Below are 15,068 nucleotides of genomic sequence, written 5' to 3' on the forward strand. Positions count from 1 at the left end.
CTCCATCTCATAGCCCATAGCAGGCCCTGACGAAGTCGACCAAGCAGCGGCACCCCACGTAAACACACCCTCTGGAGAGAGGGGGGCCAGAATACGCAGCATCCGCAGCCAAATCTGCTGTGCCTGAGGGCAGTCCCAAAGGCAATGTCTCTGTGTCTCCATAGGGTGGCCGCATCGGACGCAGGCCGCCGGAAGACCGCTGTAAACAAGCCAAGTGCCAACTGCTGAGCCCCTGTGGGCGACCAGCCACTGAAAAGCCGAGATCCTGCGGGCCTGCCGACTAGCCCAGAGCCGAGCCCAGAAATCCTCCAGGAACTCCTGTGAGAGTCCCTGCAAATCGCCAATGCCCCGCTGCCGCTGGAGAAACCGTCCTCCTCGCCGTCAAAATATGCCGTCCCAGCCGAACAGTATACTGGAAAAAGGTGATCTCTGTGGCCTCAAGGGATGCATAAGGATCATGCCACTCGTACTCCCCGGGGTCCCACTGTAGCCGGGCCAAGGGGCGCGCTGCATATGCCCATATGCGCCAATCCGGGAGCACATCAGAAGGGTCGAGGTCAATATGCCACTTCCGAGAAGCGGCAGCCACTACCCGAATCCTCTGAAAGGTGCACTCTGCAACCAAAGGCGACTCCACCTCCACTCTCTGGAGTCTGCCCTCATCCTGAATCTCATAGTAGAGGCATCTGCCATCCTCAGTGCTAGCTCTGACAGCAATCAGGATCTCCAACTGTGTAAAGGCTCCCATCCACCGTGGGGCCACTGGCTCGAGAGGTGTGAACCACTCCTCTGTGAGTGCCTCCTGTATATCATCCCTCATAATCAACCCCCCTCTGAAGTGACTCAGCCTCTCCACCTGGATCTCCTCTGGTAGACTGCAGAAAGCCTGCCAGTCTCCAAAACTACGAGCTGGGCCTGCCGCTAAAGGTCCCCAGGCTAGACGAGGCCGAGAACCCAGCATATGACCCTGCTCCGTACGAACCGCTGGGCTCCAGATGAGCGGCTGCCTGGCCCGCTCCTCAACACAAGGAGGAGGCCGCTGAGAGAGCCCCGGTCTCAGCAGCTCCCAAGCTCTCAGGATACTCAAAGCAAATCTGTCCTCCCATCCTCTACTGAGGCCTGTCCTCCTCATCTCTATGAAGATCCAGCGAATCTCTGGTGCCCAAGTACCCCTTGCAGGGGGCGCCCGAGCCTGCAGTCGCTGCAAGAGGAGCTCTTTCCAAGGCTCAGCGCCTGGAAGCAACCCCCGAACAATAAGCTTCCCCAATAAGGCTCTACTCTGATCGACTGGATCTATAATGCCCAAACCGCCCTGAGCCAGCGGAAGTGTAATAACTGCCCATGCAACCTTTGCCCGAGCTGGCTGACCGTCCCGCCCAGACCACAGAAAGTTCCTGATCAGCCTCTGTACCTGGCTGATGCAAGAGCTCGAGAAAATCCAGCAAGACGTAATGTACCACATGGTTGCTAACAGCACCTGATTTGCCACCACCACCCTCCCAGCCAAGGATAGTCGAGCTGTACTCCAATACAATAGCTTCTTCCGAATGCTCAGAAGAAGCGGGGCAATCTGCTGCTCAGGTGACAAATCGAGGCCAATCTGGCATCCCAAATACCGCACTGCTGTGCCTGGAGGAATCCATCTAAAACCGGGGTCCGGGCTCCATGCCGGAGTGGGAGCACTACTGATCCAAAAGGCCACTGTCTTGCGCCAATTGATCAATGCTCCCGAAGCTGCACTAAAAACTTGGAGCGACTGCTCAGCCCGAATAAGATTGGCCTCTTGGCCATGCAAAAATAAGCCCGTGTCGTCTGCAAACTCAGCATCAAGCAAATCCTCCCCCCGGACTGGGAGCTGAAGTCCTCTCAAACCAACCTCCTCTGCCGTCAAATACATACTCATAGCCTCCGCAAAGAAGAGAAAAAGGAAAGGGGCGAGAGGACACCCCTGACGGACTGATCTGGTCAGCTCAAAACTCGGCCCCCGTCCTCCTTCAATCAGCACCTGGCTGCGAGCTGTGGAATACAGAGCTGCCACCCCTCTGATCCATCCTGGCTCAAAGCCTAGGCGAAGCATAGTGCCCTCTAAGAATCCCCAATCAACTCTATCGTATGCCTTCTCAAAATCGAGAAGCATCACGACCAAGTCCTCTCCAAGAAATCTAGCTCGGGCCGTCGCCTCCCAGAAAGTAAAGATGTCGTCAAGGATACTGCGCTCCTTGACAAATCCTGTCTGAGTAGCATGAATCAACTCCCCCAGGAAGGGCTGGGTCCTCAAACTCAAGGCCTTTGCTAAGACCTTGTAGACAGTATTGAGGATTGTAATAGGCCTCCAATGCCGAATGTCATCTGATACCCCCTCCCCCTTGGGGATAAGATAGATCAAGCCCTCTGAAAAGCTCTGCGGCATCACCCCAGTGTCCAAAACATGCTGAAAGCCCCTGCGGAGGCCTGGCCCCAAAAGGTCCCAATAGCACATAAAAAAGGCCGGCGTCAGTCCGTCCTCCCCTGGGCAACTATGTCGCGGCAGGACCCTCAAGGCCTCGGCAAGCTCAATCTCTGACAGAGGCGCACCTAGAACTGTACGCATATGGTCTGTGACCCTCCTTTGCACATGGGCCCACACAGTCTGTCTGCAAACATCTCGATTCTCAGTGGCAGGCTCCGCTGAAAGCAGGTCAGTATAAAATGCAGTGGCAATGGCTCTGATCTCCCCGAGCTCAATAGCTACCGATCCATCCGGTCTACCAAGCTGGCGGACTCCTGCTCGCGCATGACGGGGTCCAGTGATCTCAAAAAACTCCCCAGTCACTCTATCACCAAGCTGCGTCCACTGAGAGGCCTGACGATGATAGTAAAACTCATGTCTCTGCTCCTCTACCTCTCTAACCTCCTGGCGTGCCTGGCTCAGCTGGGACGCCACCCACTCACATGCAGGCTGCTGCTCCTGAAGGCGCTGTAGCGAAGCAAGGCTGCGTCTCAGCCGTTGCTCCCGCTCGCGAATCTTTCCCAGTCGTGTCAAAGCTGCAGCGTGTAGAAAAGAGCTAAGATCAATGAGTCCCTGGGCACACTGGCCCGCTGCATCCTGGTCAGAGCACTGACTATCATGCCAGATCCTCTCAATGTCCTCAGCGAGACTGGGATCTGCAAGTACCCTCTCTGGGATCCTCAACTGCAAGCTGGGCTCCCGTGTCCCCTCCTCCAATGTCAATATAACTGGCGCATGATCTGAAAATGAGGTGCCAGCGAGAATGCCGACGGAGCCCCCTCGCTCCCCTAACCAGTCGCCCACATAAAAGCGATCAATCCGTGATAGATTAGTCCCTCCCTGCCGGCGATCCAACCGAGAGAAACTAAGACTATCCTGAGACCGGGAGAAAGCCCCATGCTACCATGCATCAGTGATCCTCAGTGACATGCAAAACCGGTCCCAAGCTGCTGTCATGTGCATCATAGATGCCGTGGACATTCTCAGGGCTAGATCCAGAAGAGGCAGCCAGATAAAGAGCTTCAGGTGTAGCATCTGAGGTGAGCATGAAGCAGGACAAGTGGGATCATGGAGGGAAGCAGACGACTGAAGCACATGATCCAGATAAAGGGACTGTCGGCTGATTCCAGAAGGGGCCAGGGGCTGAAGCGCATCATAAAGTGAAGAGCATCTAATAAAGGAGCATGCGTTTTGGTATTTTATGGCAGGGCTGCTGGCCGACCAGCAGTCGGCCAGTTTCTAATGGATCCCAAGGCCTATATAAAGGCACCCTTGCTCAATGTCTTAACCATTCAACCCACTAGGGGTATGAGTCATTAGGAGTCCTAGTCTAGGGCAGTTTTGGTGTGTTATCACCTTTTCAAGGAGGCAGCCAAGGGCTGCAAAGATATGTACCTTTTTGTACCATAGTATATACTGAAGTTCCAGCACTTCTCTCTCTCTCTCTCTACTCTCTCTCTACCTGCGTTTTTGCATCAGATGGTGCGTTTTTGCATCAGAAGGTTTCCAAGAGTGTTTAGGGCTGAAAGACGACTACCCAGAGCTTCCGCGCGTTACATTGGTATCAGAGCCTCAGGCTCAGCAAAGCTAAACGCTGAATCAGTCCCAGATGATGGTGTACAGGTCCAAGGTACAGGAAAGTACACGGATTCGAAGCCCAAGGCGAGGAGCACAGAATCGGGAAGAACTCCCAGGAGGTTTGTTGGTGGTGTTCCACAGTGCCAGATGGGGATGGCAGTTCCGTGAGCCAGATAGGTTCTAAGGGAACGGTCCCAAGGGAGGTTGATCCTCCAAGGGTGATGTGAGAGTGCCAGACTCAGTTCCAAGAATGAAGACCAAGACAGTGTTCAGAGTCCGGGCAAGAATGGATTGTGGACTAGAGGAAGACCCGATGCATAGATCTTCATCAGAGACAGAGTGGTTTGGAGAACAGACCGGATTTTCAGAGAAAAAGGTTTTGCCAGGGATGGATGATGACAGAGGGACTTCGGGACAGGATTGGGATGATGACAGTCATCCAAGAGCAGGTTGGATTCCCGTCATCAAGTTTAGCAGAGGGGGATGTCATGTGCATCATAGATGCCGTGGACATTCTCAGGGCTAGATCCAGAAGAGGCAGCCAGATAAAGAGCTTCAGGTGTAGCATCTGAGGTGAGCATGAAGCAAGACAAGTGGGATCATGGAGGGAAGCAGACGACTGAAGCACATGATCCAGATAAAGGGACTGTCGGCTGATTCCAGAAGGGGCCAGGGGCTGAAGCGCATCATAAAGTGAAGAGCATCTAATAAAGGAGCATGCGTTTTGGTATTTTATGGCAGGGCTGCTGGCCGACCAGCAGTCGGCCAGTTTCTAATGGATCCCAAGGCCTATATAAAGGCACCCTTGCTCAATGTCTTAACCATTCAACCCACTAGGGGTATGAGTCATTAGGAGTCCTAGTCTAGGGCAGTTTTGGTGTGTTATCACCTTTTCAAGGAGGCAGCCAAGGGCTGCAAAGATATGTACCTTTTTGTACCATAGTATATACTGAATTTCCAGCACTTCTCTCTCTCTCTCTCTACTCTCTCTCTACCTGCGTTTTTGCATCAGATGGTGCGTTTTTGCATCAGAAGGTTTCCAAGAGTGTTTAGGGCTGAAAGACGACTACCCAGAGCTTCCGCGCGTTACAGCTGCAAGCTCCGTGCCGTGCACTGTAACATGACTGCCTCCCACCCCATCTGCCGGGTCCTCAAGCATGTTGAAGTCTCCCCCAACACACCAATGTGCGGCCTCTGGCAATGCATCTGTAACCTGAGTCCAGAACTCTGCTCTGGCACTAGCATGATTGGGCGCATAGATGTTGAGCACACCCAATAGCTCATCATGCATCCTCAGAATGACATACTGTGCTCTACCAGGCACAATGATCGCCATGCATCTGCAATAACCATGCATACTCCTCCCTGTCCACCCAAAGGACCAAACCCTGCAGACCAAAAAGTGTCCCATCTACCAGGCAACACCGAACCATATCTCCGGATCCTGCTCTCACCCAAGTGGTGCTCCTGCATCATCAAAATGTCAATGCTGCCACCAACCAGGCATCCCTGCAGCTCCTGCCTCAAGCAACCTCGATAGCGTATAAAGTGTGCTCCGCCAAGGCCCTGTACATTCCATGAGATGATCCTCATGGATGCCCTGCTGAGGTGGATGCTGTCTCAGCCGTACGGCGGGCCTTCGCAAGCGGCTTGGATGGAGAGTAGTCCCCATCCGAACGGCTGCGAATCTGCCCACCCGGTGTACTGCAAGAATCCCGGATCAGGCGCCAGTGGGCTGTGGCCCATGGCGACTGCCTCCTGCTCTGACAGAGAAACCTCGTGTATACTCACATATCCAGGGTCGCGTGCCAAGTCTGCCACTATGCGCACGACCAAATGCCGAATCCCTGAGGTATCCACACTCGCGGGATCCAAGAAAAAATGAGCCAACTCCCAAAGTCGGCCTATCACATCTGTCACCTCCAGATCGCTCATGTGGTGAGAAAACTCAACTGCCTGAGTCTTCAAAGTGCTGAGAGCGAGCTCAAGAGTCCACTCCCGATCACAAGGTCCACATAGAGGGAACGAGAAGGCCACCGTTGAGTCTAGTGCCTCCTCCCCGCGGGCCGGAGGTATCACTACATGAACTCGAATGGGTGCTGGCTCATGGGGGCCCTCTGCTCCAAAAAGCCGTGTGAAGGTATAATCAAAGGCCTCCGAGCGCTGTCTAATGCCAAGGCGACTCAGCCGACTGCGGATAGATGAAATCCGTGAGGCCCTAATCGGCATAGGTCTCCTCTGTGATGCTCGAGCGAGGTCAGTGCTCAGCGCTCTCCGGACTGCAGGTGAGCGCCAGGGAACTGCCAGGGTCTCCCGGGAAGGTGAGGCGGGCAGAGGGGGAGGAGGGGGAGGCGAGGGAGGTGGAGAGGGAGCCGCTGCCGAAATCGGAGCGGGGGCGGGAGGAGGCGATGGTGGAAGCGAGGCGGTGGGAGGGGACGGGGGTGGGGGGGTGAAGGAGGGGGAGCTGGCATCTCCTGCCTCGGTTGCTGCAGGGGTCTCCTCCTGAAGGGGAGCAAAGCTGTTCCTCACGGGAACCCAGTGAGGCTTGAGACTGTGGCTGCTGCTGCAGCGGTCTCTGGGCGTGCTGCTGTGGCTCTCCCCCTCGGCGGCGCCCTCCTTTAGAGAACTCTCTGGGTGAACGATGTCTATTAGAATAAAACCTGTCTCGGTCTTGAGCACTTCTAATAGATTCCTTCGCAACTTGTAACATTTCCTGCATATCTTGCAAAAAAATACGTGCTGCATCATGCTGAAGTCCTGAGAATCCTACTGTAACAGGTGATCTAGGTTGAAAACCATACATAAGCATGAAAGGACTAAACCCTGTACTCGTATGCTTAGAACTGTTATATGCAAATTCTAACATAGGAAGATAATCCTCCCATGAACTCTGTCTTTTGGATACGCTCGAAGCATATCCTCCAAAATCAGATTCACTCTTTCAGTCTGGCCATCAGATTGAGGATGATTTGAGGAACTCAAATTCAAAGTTGTTTCCAACTTCTCAAAAACAAGTTTCCAAAAATCACTCGTAAACTTAGAGTCCCTATCACTGACTATGTCCTGCGGTAACCCGTACAATCTAAACAATTGCTCGATAAACTGCCGTGCTAATTGCGTAGCTGTAATAGTCTTCCGGGTCGGTCGCAAGGTTTACTGATGGCTGAATGCTGAGGACTGATGCGTTTGCTGATGGAGGGCTGAATGTACAAGCGTTGATGCTCCTCTTGCTGAAGGATGATACGCTTCTCCAAAACGCATGGATCTGAGGTGGATGCAAGGCTGAATGGGATGCGCCTGAATGCTCCTTGACTGAATTATGAGATGAATGAGGGAATGGGTCAAGCCCTCCTATTTATACTAGCTATATAGCCAGTCGGTTGGCACTAGATGCTGGCCGATTGCTCCATAAACATTAAATGCTTAATGATAATGTATAAATGCTGAAAATGATGGAAAAAATACCAGAAAAATCCTAGATAAATCTTGGATAATTCCTAGATGCTATCTGAGGTTTAGTCTAGATGCTATGCAATATGCAGGATGCTTTCTGATGTAAACCGTAAGGTTTCTACTGAGGGTATATGCATGAATGCGTTTCTTTAAGTGGGTTAAGGGACTTAGATTGACTGACTGACTGACTATGGTTGAGATGACCTACGTAGCTCGTGCCTGATTTATCCTGGATTGAGGATATACAATGGGGTCACGACATACGACAAATATCATCCTACTGGGTTCTAATAATGTACAGATGTTGCACTGCTGATGATGAGCTAGTTTGTCACCATGCACTACAGTGCAGAGTGCATGTGACACATGAAGTTGTTTGGCTAGATGAAGAATTCTTCCTCGCGCATCCATAGTTATTGTCGGACTACCTCGAAGCCATGAACTTGTCGCCAAGCTAAGCAGGAGGGAATGTCATGTGCACCCATGCACTGTGGTACATGGTGGCACATTGGCTCATCAATAGTGCAAGAAACATGTACATAAGTAGTACCTTGATAGGATATTGTCGTATGCCGTGACCCCATTGTGAGCCCTAGTTCGGGACATGTCGCACACGAGCTATGTAGGTCAGTCTCCCAGCCATAGAGGTCTGTCAAGTCAGTCCTGTTAACCCACTTTGGAGAATTCAGCAAGTAGTGCTCATGTAGGTACATGTAGATATCAGCCTTAGGTGTAGAATGCATTAGAAGCATATTAGTTGCATCCATATAGTAGGGGCCAGTCCCAAGGCCAACCCATGGAGGGAAATCCTTGCGATGGGTGAAAATCACCATCAGCTAGTAGTAAGACCCAATCAGCAGCTTGTGAGTCGGCCAGCAGCTAGACAGTCCATGCATAGCATAAAACAACATTAAATATTTAATGCCTATTTTATCTGAGTCGTGGCAGACAAGAGCAGGCCGACAACATTAATGCCAACCGACCAACATTCTCTGGGCATATCTAAGGAGGGGTCGTGCCATGGTGTAAAATCATCAGATAAATCTCAAGTGTACATTCTCAATCAAGCGTGTGCGCTTAGGCCTTCCTTTGCATACTTCAACATCCTTTGTACTTCCAAGCCCAAGGCATCCGAAGCTCCGTCTCTTCCCAGAGTTCTCAGCGCACCATCCGTTAGTGTCAAGCTGGTGTATTCTCTTCGAAGAAAGCTTCACAGTCGCCTATAACGTATGCACAGTTCTGCCCAACGTGTGGTCACTTTGTCCTTGCGTTTGGCGGTCAGTTAGTCAGTTTGTCCGCTTAGTCTTGTGGACACAGTTTAGCTTGTATTCAGTTCTCTAGAAGAAATAAAGCAAATACTCCTGCTTGTGCCTTCAATGGGTAATTGGGACCCCATTTGGTGTCGTCTCGACTACTCTTTTAGTTCATGTATGCTGTTTAAAGGATTGCTAAAACTCAGGTATAAAGGAGGTGTAACATGAGGACGCTTCGTGGTTGAATCGGTAACTTCAATGCTCAGAATTCAGCAATGATTCACGACGAATATAATGCACAATACTGATAAGATGTGGAGAAAAGAGAGAGAGAGAGGGAGAAGAGGACACAGTATTGGGTGCCCACCACGAATGGTGTATTTGCTTTATTAGAATGATGTTAATCTGAAAATAAAGACTGAATCTTGACCTGCACTTTTTACCTTGGTTGGAGCACTCCGCTTGGCTGTCCTGGCCCTTGGAACGGAGCAACCCATCGTGAATAATGAGATGATTCTACTGATTTCTTGGCTGGGCTTTTATACCCTCTACTGATGCTGGTTGGCCAGCTCAACAGGGGTCGGCTGGTTTGGATAATCCTCACGACCAGATCACATAGCATTAAATGCTACTTTTCATCATCGTTTTCACACCATGGAAGCCTTGCGCAAGTGGTGTGGGCTGCCCCCACACCAAGCTGACTGGCTGGGCAGGGCCTTGGGCCCTGTTGGCTGCCTGGCCAGGGCCCCTAGGTCTGGCCGACAGCTTGCCCAGCCCATGCTAGGGCTGGTGGGCACAGCATGGGAAAATCCTATCAACAATCATGAAATCTGAAAATACATATAAGCATGCCAGATAAAACAAGATGACAAATTTGCACAGTACACCACACTAGGGGCCAGAAGATGGGCTGACACCCCCCCCCCCCCTTCCTTTTATGGTTAGATTACCAAAAAGGAGTTTGCTTGCAAATACAACTTCACGGGTGTCCAGGGATTCTCCATTGGCTAGCACCTCTCTTCCAATACAATATGAAAGCAAAGCAAATACATATGCAGAGTTTTGCTGAAAATCCTTAGCATAAAAGGCACTTCCGGCATCAAGCACATGCAGGACAACTATGGACAGCCCATAGCACTCCCACATCAGCCCGAAACAACCATGTGTCTTCACCCTCCTCCTGTTTGGCTCACAGGGCAAGTCGACCAGCCATGGAAGGCTGTTTACAGCAGTCGACCAGCCCTCAACAGCCACAGAAGGATGCGACCAGCAGCAGCACACAAACTGGCAAGCTCCTGGTCGGAAGGAAACTTGTCCAGATGGTCATGACCAGCTCCTCCTCTCTGTTTTTATCCCCTGTCCGGCCTCTGTTTAGACTGTAAAACCAACTGGCCAGTAGTGGAAGACACACAGAAAGAGTTGGCCAGCTTCTCCCATGCACCCGGTGAACTTCAGTTGCGGTAGATGGCTGTAGAAGCCTGCCAATCAGGCTGAAAACCAGCCGACCAGCCCTCATGCACCACTGAGGCACATCCTTGATGAAAGGGTGTGACTTTTGAATGAATAGTTATGTCCTTTGGACGTAGAGATTGTTGGAGAATGCATAGGTGGAAGCATAAACAGAACAAGAATGAGAGAGAGAAAAGAAGATGGAGAGAGTTGGACAAGATCAGCTTTTATAATAGCAACAAGCTTTACAATGGTAATAGCCAGTAGAGGTGTTGAACAATGTGCATGGGAATGGATTGAGAAAGTGAATGATGGGGATGCTTCTTATATAGTGCATATGTGAATTGGCCGATTGCCTCTAGAAACAAGCTGACTGTCCATGACTTGCTAATCATAGGATAAAATGATAAAAGCCCATAAAATAGGCAAACCCCATAGATACACTGAGATGCACAATTCTAACACCCCCTCTGTAGCTCATAGTGTGCAAGAGTCGGAAGAAGATAAGTTGATGAAGATGCAACCATGGACCCCCTCCAGCATTGCGAATATTGGAATCACCTCGGAGAGAGCACCCGCTAACCCGTTTCCTCGAAACAAAATGCAACCACGAACATCAAGGAACTTTGCTTGGCTACGAATTCCCACACAAGTGTGCAGTGAACTCCAAGAATAGATGATGAGCTACAGGATGCACCGCACCCATAATCCCCAATAGTGAACTCCAAGAATAGATGATGAGCTACAGGATGCACCGCACCCATAATCCCCAATAGTGGACGGAAAACACATCACGTCCCAAAAGCCTCGAACAATGAACTCGAAACAGATCCTGTTCATAATCTCTACTACACAAAAGATAACCATGTCTTGCCAGATGTCTAATGCTTGGGACTCCGAATCACGGTTCCCATGCACCAATAAGTGGAGTTGTAATCAGCCCCCTCTCCTGCCCACAAGCCTCCTTTGCTGGAAGCACATGGGGGGAACTGCATGTATGAAGTACACCATCTGGGTCCCCCTGAGCCGGAAGCGCCCTGGGAGCCCTAGAAGTGGTACTAGAAGAATCTGTATCATTATCCTGTATATGGTCATTGCTCATCTTTGAAAACTTGCTCCTGGCCTGGACTGTACCTTTGGGCTTGCAAGCCTTGGCCAAATGAACCTGTTTTCCAGAAGAGGAGCAGTGACACCGTCCTGTCTGTTGCACTGTAACAAGTGCCTAATCCTGTCCACTAGGAGGGGACCTTGCGTGCTCTTGAGAAACAAGGATAGATGCCTCCTCCAAGAGGGAACCCATATCCACAGCAACAAAGAACACAAATCTCAGCTCTCCAAGAAAACTCCTCTCAAGTGCTGTCCAATGACGTGAGGCACCAGGAACAATCTGAAAGAATGTGCACAAGCAGAAGCAAATAAACATGAGAGAGAGAAAGATTGCAAGCAAGAACTGAGTTTTATTAGCTTGAGGTTACAGAGTACAAGAGCCTGCAAATAGGGCAATTGAAGATATGATGGAATGGATAAAGGGAGCAACTCTTATATACTTGTGCATGAAGTAGTCGGCTGTAGGAAACAGGCCGACAGCTCCACGACAGCATAAAGAGAAAGATGCAATATTTTAACACCCCCTCTGCATCTTGAAGTGTGAAAAAAAAAAGTCAGAAGAAAATTGATGACGAAGGTGCGACCATGGACACTTGAGCATGGCCAGTACTGAGTACACCTCGGAAAATGCACATGTCAGCTTGTCTTCAGAAAACATAATGCCACTATAAAGAGCAAAAGAAAATCTGCTTGGCTCCAAACTCAAAGTAGAACTGTGAACACATCACATCCAACAACCTCGAACTATGATCACTGGAAGCTACAGATGAAGGTCTGGTTCACACACAAAGGTCTCTGGGAGATTGTTCAGGGCCACGAACGAAAGCCTGAATGCCCTACCAGCTCTAGGAAGTGGACTCAGGACCAGGAGGATGTCTTTTTCGCAGAACTTTCAGCTTGAAGACTCAAGAGCTCACTCTGCACTTGTACGAGCCATCTCACCAGAGGTCTCCCCCGCCATGCAAACATTGGATTGTGCTGCTTCTGTTTGGAGAAAGCTGACAGATCTATATGCACGGGACTCTACAATGCGGTCTGTCAGCCTATTGGGTCAGCTCTTTTCCCTGGAGTTTACAGCAGGGACTTCCATGCAGTCATTTGTGATGAAGGTTAAGGTAATTCATGACCAATTAGTGGCAATGGGTACTGCCCTGACCTCTTCTCAGTTAGCTGCTCTCCTCCTCATCAGGCTTCCTGCAGATTATGACATGGTTTCCCGAGCTTTGCGGGTTCAGATCACAACCCGTTCCCTCGAGTTTGATGATCTGTGTACTCTCCTCTTAGAAGAGGAATCCATCCTAGTTTCTCAGGGGAAATTGAAAGTTTCATCGTCTATTGGACCTAATTTCATTTAAAACCCGTTTTTTGTTATTTAGGATGTTTTGGACTTGCACTTGTTACTCTCTTTAGAAGAGGTTTTTTCCCCCGTGTCCTTTTTGTCTTGCCCATTGGGAGGTCTATGCGTTGGTTCTTCAAACTTAGCTTATTTTCATGTCATGTTATGGAACATGTCATGACAACACATGGATGATGACCCATATGGTTTTAACATTAAAAAGTACGTCATGTTTTTTTTACGTACTTTATCAGTCGGCAACATTCTATACCACGTACTAAACTCGTATTGTTTCGTATGTTCGAAACTACCTTGGTTGGCGGCCCGGGCGCAGCCCAATCGTCCGCCGCCTCTCTCTGGCAAAACAGGGTATCCACGGCCGGATCATGGTGCTTTGCTGCCTGAGAGCTTGCCTCTCTCTGTACCCTGTGGCAAGGATTTGAACAGGGACCACGTGGGGAGGGGGGGGGGGGGGGCATTGGAGGTGGTCTCTTGGACTGGTGCCGGGGGCAAGTAGACTGCCACTGGGAAGCTTGACACACCAGCTAGAGGGTTGGACACGGGGTCAAAGCCGTGTTGCCATTGTGCAAAGAAGGTGTGGGCCATATGCAGTGCAATGGGGCTTAGCTGCATGACTCGATCTGACGCCGCTGGCAAGTCAAACTCCACTTGATAGTAGCCACGCCCTAGAGGATGAATGTCTATGATCTTTGCAGGCCCATTGATTAGGCTCACTTGCAAAAGATCTCTGAGTTGTCTGCGCGTTGGGCAGCTACTGACAATCTTGCATACCAGAGTGGATGCCTCTAATGATGCAACAGTCGTAGCAAGAAGCTGAAGGTCCGCTTCAAAAAAGATAAGTAACGGCGGCCTTGGTCGGGGTTGACGGAGCAGCTGCCATGGAGTCCTCCTGAGGGCGAAGACAAGAAAAAGCCGAGACTTGCCGATAGGAGAAAGCCCTGAGAAATGCCTGAAGACGATAGAGGAGGCGAAGGAAGCGGAGGAGAGGCTACCGAGACGGAAGGGGGGACATGGGGAGGGGGGCGGGCCTGGTGGAAAGGGGGGAGGGCGGGCGCAAAAAGGAAGGGGGGGGGTAGGTGCAACAGCGAAGCAAGGAGGAGGGCAGGTGCAGCAGCAAAGGAAAGGGGGGGGGGGTGGGGGGGGTGTTAGGCGCAGCAGTGAAGGAAGGAGGAGGACAGGCGCAGCAGCGCAGGGGGGGAAAGAGGCGAGAACAGGGGGAAATCAGGGGCAGGGAGGGGGAAGTGAAGGGAGGCGAGGCAGGATGAGGGGGCGTAGGCAAGGGAATTGGTTTTGGGGGGGGGGGGTGCGGGGGGGAACAAGCAGGAACGCGCTACGCTGAGGATTGAAGATTCTTTTTTTTAACTCCCCCATTTAGAGCTTAAAAAAAAACTCCCCCATTTAGAGCTTTCACCTTCCTAAGCCCTTACCTCAGCCTTACACACACTAGAAGCAGCTCAAATGTGTGGACTCCTTGCATATGGCTGAGGGATTCATAGTAGATTGTACTGTTCCAGGTCTGTTATAACTTAAAGAGCACATTGTGAAGTGCATTTTTTCACCCAGTTTTCCTTTAGCATTTTGCTTTGTTTTTGCACTCTCTCATGTAAAGCATAAGGGGCCATTGTTGGCCCTATATGAAAGGGCCAGCTAGAAGGGGAAACAAAGATATATTTACCCAGTATTGTGCTCTTCAATCCTCTCATTTGTTTTGTTCATATATGTAATGAGCAAGCTAAAAGGTTGTGGTGAAATTGTTGAGGACTTTGTCTTTGTTTGGTTTTTGATGCAGGACACGCATGGGAGCTTGGCGGTTGTCAGTATCAGTGTAGCACTGCACACTTCATCCGAAGGCTTGGCAGAAAGTGGTGGAAAAAGTAGTGGTGATGCCAAGGTTGATAACACAACAGAACAAAATACTGATGGTAACCCAGAAAGCTCACCAGGGCCCCCTCCAGAAGCAAGGAGTATAAGAGGAAGTGTAAGTCTTGGGCACACTTTGGATGTGCATCTCCACAGCATTAGTTGGTAAAATAATAGAGAAAAGATGTTTAGGCATTTATATGGGCAGAGTCGAAGGGGAAAGAGGTGGTGAGAGTATGTGCACTGTGAGCAGGAGAAGCAAGAGAAAGGGATGGGGCGATGGGACCTAGGGGAGTGTCGGGGGAGGGTGGTTGCAGCAGCTTATATCATGCTATAGTTTGGGGCAGGCTGGTGGTAAAGACTTAAGTTGCATGGCAGGCTGTAGTGAAGATGCAGGTTTTGGGGGGGAGATTGGAGCAAAGGCCATGCTCAGGCAAATGCATTTCTTTGCTGTTTGATCAAAAAGATTTCAACCGTAGTACATTTATTTGTTGTGTAGAAGCTCTGTATCTATAGACTTCTT

At 50.5% G+C, this 15,068-nt stretch overlaps 1 protein-coding gene across 2 annotated transcripts in view; it reads left to right on the top strand.

Annotated features, from left to right (window-relative positions):
- LOC147628767 (cytochrome c oxidase assembly factor HCC1-like) overlaps positions 1–15,068 on the top strand; it is a 76,374-nt gene that overhangs the window by 18,344 nt on the left and 42,962 nt on the right. For both annotated transcript variants that reach the window (XM_086814004.1, XM_086814005.1), the window contains exon 2: positions 14,475–14,663. In XM_086814004.1, coding sequence (XP_086670130.1) covers positions 14,475–14,663 — 189 coding nt within the window. The remainder of the gene's footprint in view (positions 1–14,474; positions 14,664–15,068) is intronic.

The sequence above is a fragment of the Cibotium barometz genome, chromosome 19, assembly GCF_041138505.1.
Source record: "Cibotium barometz isolate CiBa-2024 chromosome 19, ASM4113850v1, whole genome shotgun sequence".
NCBI classification, from domain to species: Eukaryota; Viridiplantae; Streptophyta; class Polypodiopsida; order Cyatheales; family Cibotiaceae; genus Cibotium; species Cibotium barometz.